This window comes from Suricata suricatta, chromosome 2 (assembly GCF_006229205.1).
Source record: "Suricata suricatta isolate VVHF042 chromosome 2, meerkat_22Aug2017_6uvM2_HiC, whole genome shotgun sequence".
NCBI lineage: Eukaryota > Metazoa > Chordata > Mammalia > Carnivora > Herpestidae > Suricata > Suricata suricatta.
This window is the reverse complement of record NC_043701.1, coordinates 136,361,879-136,369,929: the sequence shown is the minus strand read 5'-3', so window position 1 is coordinate 136,369,929 and position 8,051 is coordinate 136,361,879. Positions and strand designations below refer to the sequence as shown.

The window sequence follows — 8,051 nt, the reverse complement described above, 5'->3', positions numbered from 1 at the left end:
GCACCCAGATTTAGACACCTCGAGAGCTTAACGGGCCAGTTTCTCATGGGTGCCAAGTGAGGCATTTATTTCTAGGCTAGCAGCTCAAATAATAAACTGTTTTAACAGTCAGACAGAAGTTTCTCTGAATACCATATAATAGTGTTTGTAAACAATGCCTTTTTGTTTTTGGTCTAAACTTTAGACTCTAAAGAAAACATCCAATCATTCATTCACAACAGAGCAAAACTTTCACACCTTTTTTTTTGGAGATGATTTCTCAAACATACAATCCCAAATTGGGTGCTTTTTTGGTATTAACTTTTATAAAAATGAAGTTCGCTACCACTGTGCTAAGGCCCTGAAGGGTGTTGACACAGACTGTACAGATGAGGCAACTGAATATTTGTATAGGATCCCTTTGCAAATGAAGATCAAAGTCAAAAAGAAAAAAACAAATTCACTTTATTTTAAAGACAATGATTGGCATACAGAAGGTATGCACCAGCATAAAATAAACTTTCATGAAAAGCATTAAAATCCATTATAAATTAATTTATTAAATAGGTATTTGGTATATGTGATGGTTTTTATTAGATATTACTCTTATTTATTGCCAACCCCCTCCCCCAAAGTCAAAACAAATCAGAAAATCTCATAACTCCAATTTACACTAAATAATTTATTTTCCCAAAATGTGTATGTGTTCTGAGATGTGACACATGATACAGTTCCATTGGTCATTCTCTATCAATCATAATATGACAGGACACAAGAGGCTAAAAATGGCTCATCATAATTTATTTTATGTTAAAATGTACAGCTTTTTTTTTTGTTTGTTTTTTTTTCTTTTTTTTGAAGTGACTGACTAAAAAGAGAACAGATAAATACAAGAGTGTCGCTGGCTCCTATTTTATACAAGGGTTACACCTCTCCTGCTTGGCCCTTACAGTCACCCTGTACAGGTACAAAGGCTACAAAAAAGGAAGCAATATAAACAGACACAAATAACTTTTTTTGCTTTTTTACATGCGATTTGTAAGCTTAGTTTGAGCTATTCACAAGCTACTTCTCTATTTTTCCTTAAAAAATAACTCCAATATTTTATAAAGATAGAAAAATCTACAGATGGAATGAAAATGTAAAGTTAGAGGCATTTCCATAAAATAGCAACTTTACACCAAATTCACTATTTTTTTTAAATCCTGCCAAGTATTTGGACATATATGAAATGTTTCAAAACCTGACAGATAAACACTGAGATATGCTTCATTCAATAAACAGAAGTCTGCATTTATAAAACAGAAAGCTGCCTTTTTTCCCCCAAAGAAATCTGTCACCAAAATGGAAAAGGGTCTCAACTTTACACCAAACATTTAGCAATAAAACCCTTTTGACTAACCAAATGGGAATAGCTTTTATAGCTCTTTACAGTTTTATAATTAACAAAAATATAGTTTTTTTAAACCCTCAAATCAGGGCACCCTAATCAAGGCAAAAAACTTAAGAAATGGCTTACTGTTAGCACAACACTTGTACAGTACTACAAAATGCACTGTCACTAACAAAGACATTAGCGGCATGCTGAAGTGTCACCTTAAACAAAATATACAATAACTGAAATGCTAAAGGCATTTACATGGAGTGGACAGGGAAGAAAAAAAAAGTTCTAGGTTCAGTATTAAAACAGAGAATTTGGTGGGGCGGGGCTTGATATCCACATCATTTCATGGAAGCAGGCACAACAAGTGACTGCCTTCAGATTGTAGTCCAGAGAGGCCTTCCTTTGCAGAGAATTTCATATAAAAGTAACAGAAACAAAGATACCAAAAGAAAAAGGAAATAAAGAAAAACAACTTGTATAATAAGGCTTTCTGCTGCATACAGCTTTTTTTTTTTTTTTAAATAAATGGTGCCAACAAATGTTTTTGCATTCACACCAATTGCTGGTTTTGAAATCGTACTCTTCGAAGGTTATTTGTGCAGATTCAATCCAATAGTGATGCCCAGGGGGATCTTGTGACTTGCCCATACTGCCTACCTTCTCATGTAGGACCCATTAAGAGACTGTTTGGACATGCCCGTGTTCATGTAGCCGTGGTGTCCGGGGGCGGTGTACATCATGTTACCATGGGGAGGGGTCTGCATTGGCTGCTGGGCATATGGCTGGGTTCCCATCATGCCCATCTGCATCTGCATAGGGTATTGGGGTGTTTGATTCATGTAGCCATGATTGCTGTGGTAGCCACTGTTCATCATCGGCTGGGACATGCTGTACCCATTCATGGCATTGAGAGTATTCATGTTCATGTTCACAGAGTTGACATTGTAGGCTGGGGCTGGCATCAGGTTCACACTCATGTTCATGCCTCTCTGCATCGTTAAAGTCCGTGCAGGACCCTGCATGGCTACAGTCTGGGAGCGCCCATAGATCTGTGACTGATGGGTGGCAGCGGCTGGTGACAGAGATGCCGATTTGGTTCTCATGGAGACGTGGCCCTTGCTGGCAATCTGGGTTTGCAGTCTTTGGCTGTGGGAGATGCCAATGTTTGATGCAGCCATGTTCCGTTGCAAAAGAGGTGGTGGCAGATTCATCGGAGGAGGAGTCAGGTTGGGGGGTGGGGTCATGGTAGCTTGTGCTTGGGGTCCCCCAGGGACGGAGTGCGGAGACTGGGAAAGCTGGACAAGCCCTGTGTTGCTTAATGGTGTGGACAAAGAGGCACTGTTTGCATAGGAAGTTACAGCAGCGGAATGGCTGTAAGGCAATGAATGATCAATAAGTGTATTAGTTAACTGCTGTAGTTTGGCAAGGCTGAAGGTGGCTGATGGCTGTGGGTAATGCCCGGCCCCAAAATCACTCTGACCCATTCGTTCATACAAGCCAATGTTGGCGTTGCCAGTCTCGGGGATGTCGGCCAGCTGCATTGGCGGGGTGAAGTTAGCGGCCATGCTACACTGAGCCAGCTGCTGGCTGCTGCTCGGAGGCCTCTCCACCACACAGCCTTGAGGAGACTTGACGCTGCAGGTTGGGGGAGAACTGATGCTGGTTTGCTGCAGCATGCTGCAGCTCCCGCTGATGTTGGACATCTGCTGGGTGACAGCACAGCTGCTCTGTGTCAGATTGCTGGAGGTGAGGTTGCTGTAGGAGCAGCTGTTCTGTGAAGAGCCGTTTCCGCAAATGCTGCCGCCCATAGTAGAATCGTAGCTACTAGGGTTCTCGTAGTTCTCGGTTGTGCTCTCGATACTGCCCAGGTCACTAAATCCGCTGTCCACGACTTGCTGGGAATGATCTGAAACTGAAGGGACATCCATCATTGGACTGGTTTCCATGTTCTGCAAAGACGGCACAGAGATGGCACTTTGATCTGGGCTGATTTGGGCATAGCTGTTTTCCAGGGCAGGGACACTTGGGCTGTTCACAGAACGTACTGACTGGCCAGGATGGGAATGGACGGATGAAACTGGGCTACTGTGGTCTGACTGCTGGCAATCGTCCAGAGTGGCGGCAATCTGTGGGCTTTGGTCTGCATGGGTGTAGTTTTGTAGGCTTCTGCAGGCCTCTTGAGTCTCGGCACAATCCTGAAAAGTGTCATCCTGTTCACTGTTCTCCTGTGTCAAAGACTGAACTGCCTGAACGGTCTCAGAGTCAATTTCCATGGCTGTCGTGTTTCTCTCTTTGAACTCAGGATCCACTTCTTCACTGCTCTTTTGGTCCTGCTTCTGTGCCTCTTCTTCCGGGGATTCCTCATCAGATTCAGGTGCAGCTTCAGTGTCTCCAACAAGCTCCTTAGGTTCACTGTTACACTCGGCTGCAAGGTCAACGCCACAGTCCATTAGGACCTCTGAGTTCGAATGACTAGGCTGGACACTAAGGTCTAAAAAAGCCTCCTGATTTTCTAGTACTTCTTTGAAGGATTCTCTTGGGCGTTCTTCCTTCTCCGCTTCTGCACACTCCATGTGACCGTCATCTTCATCATCTGCATCATGACCCTCATTGTGAGACGGCTCTTCATCCTCTTCCTCCTCCTCTTCATGATCATCCAGAGGAACAGGGGCGTCTTTGTCTATGAAGACTTCTGGTTCCTCTTTTTCCTGACTTTTAGCACCACCTGGGTCTTTTTCTACATTTTCTTCTTCTTCTTCCTCTTCCTCTTCTTCCTCCTCCTCCTCCTCCTCCTCCTCAGGTTTGATCAGATCGTCTTCTGGTTTTTCACCCGGTGATTTATTTGGACTTATCGGTGCACATGTTTCGTCCCTTCTGTTTTCATCCTGAGGCAGCAGGGGTTCCACGGCTTCTTTGACTTCCTCCTCAATCCTGGTGGGAGTGGGGCTGGTTTTGCCTTCTGGAGTCTCCTTCTGTTCTTCTACCGTTATCTGGTCATCAGGTTCCATGGGTGTTTCTGGCGGGGTGTACAAGTTCAGTTTAAATCCGGTCTTCCTCTCTTTGTTTGGCCTCCACTTAGACAGACTACGTTTTGTTCCTTTTGGCCAGACTTGTTTGCACTTTAGAGGTTCAAGATTGTCTCTACTGCCTTCTTTCAAGTTATCTGTGTCATCATCCATATTGTCTTAGCGAGGAGACAGAGAGAAACGAGAGAAGAAAAACAAAGTCTTAGAAAGCATAACCTTGAGCAACTTGAATTCATTCTTTTCAATTCATTAGTAAACACTGCTTTTGATTTCAAGAGTTGATGATAAAGACATAATCAAAATGAATACAGAATCATATTGTGCTACCAACCGAGTAAATACTAGGTCTAGGAAAGTAATATATGTCTTGTATGTCCCTCCCTACCGCTGACAGAAAGTTGTACTTTTTATAGAAAGCACATGGATACAGACAACTATAATACTCTTATTTGAGTTTAATAAATAAGACATTTTCTGATGTTAAAGTCTGGAATTCTACAATGTAAAATGAGTACACGCCTAACTCACAGATCTATTCTGGGAAAGTGAACTCCTGTTTGTGGACATTTACTGGATTTAAATGATCTCAGATGACATTATTTACTTTGATGTGAAGGTTCTCTCTGACATAAAAATAAACTGTGTACCTCTGAAACGAACCAAGACATAACTAAATATTCAAAACTCAAATGCATCTTTATCTATACTAGAAGATCATCATTTTTGTATGACACAAACTATGATGTATTTACCATGAGACGATTGAATATTTAAACTACTGGTATTCTTTTTATCACTAATTCTGTCCATATTGTATTTTTACCAATTTGCTGCTCAAGTATAAGGTTTGAATATTAAATAAATAAGAAACAAACCAAAATTGCCATGTTCATTTTAACTCAGCTAGTATTATTTTTACCGTGCCTTTATGCACATATGAGCATAAACGCACATATGAGTAAGTATATTTGTATAAATATAAGCAAGCAAGCAAACAAATATAAATGCAAATATAAAACACCTAGGTCTTCATGAGATCTTTATAAAGTTAGAACTCACACTGGTCTCCTGGAGGAGTCAATGTAAAGGAAAAGCTTTATAAGGAAAAACGGCCTTATTACAAACATTACTTTGAAGGACAAACAAGATTTTACAGTTAATGTGGAACAGAAAGATCTTTTTTTGCCAGAATGGAGTGATTGCTAATCCAATCAGTGCAGAGCAGGGTAAGCCTGAGCTCATTTATGTAACAAAAGGATTGCGTGTAAACTTACCTCCAAGTATTACATTCAAATTGGCTAGCTGAGAACACATTATGTGACGCAGACGGATTCCTTCCGAAGTTCAAAGCACAACGCCCAATTAATAGTCACTTAAAGACGCTCACTCAAATGGTTTTATTTCTATTCACTCGGGCAGGTAATAACCATGGCAATGCCCCTGGAGTCCAGATCTTACTGGACCCACAGCTTTTGTAGGAACACCTCTCTAAATCAGATGATGAGTTTTCTGATGATTATCTTTTTAAGAAAGAAGATCCTGAAAGGAATCAGGAGTAATATGGCCACTTAGGATTTTAAAGACAAATGGCATGTAGTGGAGAATAAAAGGTAGTGATGATTCATTCACAGGCTCCTAAGAAGAGAGTTAAGAACTGGAAATAAGGATCAATGTCCACACAAAAAATGGTGTCTTACTGCAGTCTGTTGTTGTTTGTTAGAAAAGAAAAGAAAAAAATAGGCTTGGATTCCTTATACCCAGGGTAAGATATTATTCCCTCAGCAAACTACTGTATGTTAACAGTATACCTATTAATTATAAAAGTCAGGAAGATGCTTGCTCATGCCCTTAAAATTATGGCTTTTCAAAAGCAAGAGAGACACCTGCAGTTTGCAAAGAAATGAGATGCCCTTTTTCTAGATAGGAAGAGATATTGGAATAAGTTTTTAAATAGAGTCATTTCAACTGTAGAGTGGACAGATTGTCCCACAAATTCTCATGATTCAGCTGGGAGCTTCAGTTTCCAGCCCAAAAGGCAAGGAATGGTTGCTTCAAACAGGATATCGAAAACGATTTATTGGGATTAGTATTTTGTTTAGAGGATGGGGTGTGGTGTCTCTGCCAACACCAAAATTTGAATTAGTAATTTAGAAGGAAGGACAATTTCTTGATTTCTACATTGTCCTATGTTATCGAAGCTAATACTGATGGTGTGGGCTAGTTGAAATGATTCTTGATAATAATATATCCTAAGACACCACTAATTAGAAGATGCGTCACCAATTTTTTATAGGAAAAATGAAATTATTGCATTCAACGCTCACATTGACAGTAATATAAATCCGGATTCTGGAAATATTAAATGTGAAAAAAGCACTTAGTAGAATCAAGGAGATGCAGGGTGTTTCTTACTGAGACTTTAAAGTTTTTGAGAATAAGCTACTTTCTCAGATGAACCCACCTAGAGGAATGTTCTGGCCTTAGAGCTGTTTAAAATAAAATACAACTCCAGGAAGAAGGGATAGAACCTTTTGCGAATGAGAAGAGACAGATGAGCACTTCTTCCTGGTGGGTCGATACAGCCTCAGAGATGCCTTTGGGTATAAGTCCGGGTACCTGCCTTTGGGTAGTGATACAGAAGACATTCACAAGGGTAAGGTTTTTATAATTCCTCCACTTACTTCTACAAGGGTCAGCATTCTTAAAACAATGATTGTCTTTTTCTTCCTCTTCCTCTGTTTTTCTCTTCTTCCCAGGCTGATGTTGGAATGCTTTTCTTAGGACTGGCTTCCCACCATCTTCCTCCACTTCAATCTCACAGGTAGGCTCTAGGTGCGGCATTGGCCTCTCTTCATCTGAGTTGTCAAAGGGCTCATTTAATACTTCTGTCGTCTCAGAAATGGTCTCAGTTGTTACACTGCTGTTGATCCTCCTGCGTTTACGACCCCTTTTCTTCTTTAGCACAAAAGGCCGCTGAAATTAATTCCAAACATAATACATAAGAGCTCATGAGAAATTAAATGGTTGGGCCGATATGCAGCAAACCTGTAGTGAAGGCATGTCTCAGAATCTTACACACAAAGATTTCTGTAATGCCTTTGTACTTAACCTTCCATTTGATGTTTAACATCCCTCTCGGGCTCCAACTACACAGGCAAGTGTTTTCCAAATAAAACAGTTGTTTACTCAGGAAGACGCTTTGAGAGGGAACATCACCACAGCTCAACTGTAGACTTTAAAAAGCTAAGGTTTGCTTTTCTAGAATATATTTTCCAGTGGTACTTGCAGACTTCAATATTCTGCATCATCGACACAGATGTTTCCATAAATGTTGCAATAATCAATTAGCCACTGGGTTACTCATTTAATACTTGATAACTGTTCAAGGAGCACCTTCTGTATGCAAAATGCTACAGGAAGTTTGATGGCATACAAGGCTAACGTGATTGTTCCCCATTTCATAGAACTTCAGGAATAATGAAAAGGGAAGAAGATAGGGTACTAGTAGAAAGGATTACTTTACTGTTTAAAACGTGAGAGAATTAATTGTCTATTGGTGACTACAGGGATGTCAGCAACTGATAATTTTATAAAGTATTTTATGATAGAAGGCATCCCAAAACTTAATTAAAAGACATGTCAAATCTGTCTTATTTAAACAA

The 8,051-nt window shown here is 40.4% G+C and overlaps 1 protein-coding gene and 1 long non-coding RNA gene across 6 annotated transcripts in view; one reads left to right on the top strand and one right to left on the bottom strand.

Moving 5' to 3' along the window:
• LOC115285571 overlaps nucleotides 1–8,051 on the top strand; it is a 29,322-nt gene that overhangs the window by 1,323 nt on the left and 19,948 nt on the right. For both annotated transcript variants that reach the window (XR_003905582.1, XR_003905584.1), the window contains exon 3: nucleotides 7,146–7,210. This is a non-coding gene — a long non-coding RNA (uncharacterized LOC115285571). The remainder of the gene's footprint in view (nucleotides 1–7,145; nucleotides 7,211–8,051) is intronic.
• Nucleotides 427–8,051, bottom strand: part of KAT6B (lysine acetyltransferase 6B) — a 183,811-nt gene continuing 176,186 nt past the window's right edge. For all 4 annotated transcript variants that reach the window (XM_029932004.1, XM_029932003.1, XM_029932005.1 and 1 more), the window contains exons 17-18: nucleotides 7,071–7,362; nucleotides 427–4,547 (exon numbers count right to left, since the gene is read on the bottom strand). In XM_029932004.1, coding sequence (XP_029787864.1) covers nucleotides 2,017–4,547; nucleotides 7,071–7,362 — 2,823 coding nt within the window. In that variant the 3' untranslated portion in view covers nucleotides 427–2,016. The remainder of the gene's footprint in view (nucleotides 4,548–7,070; nucleotides 7,363–8,051) is intronic.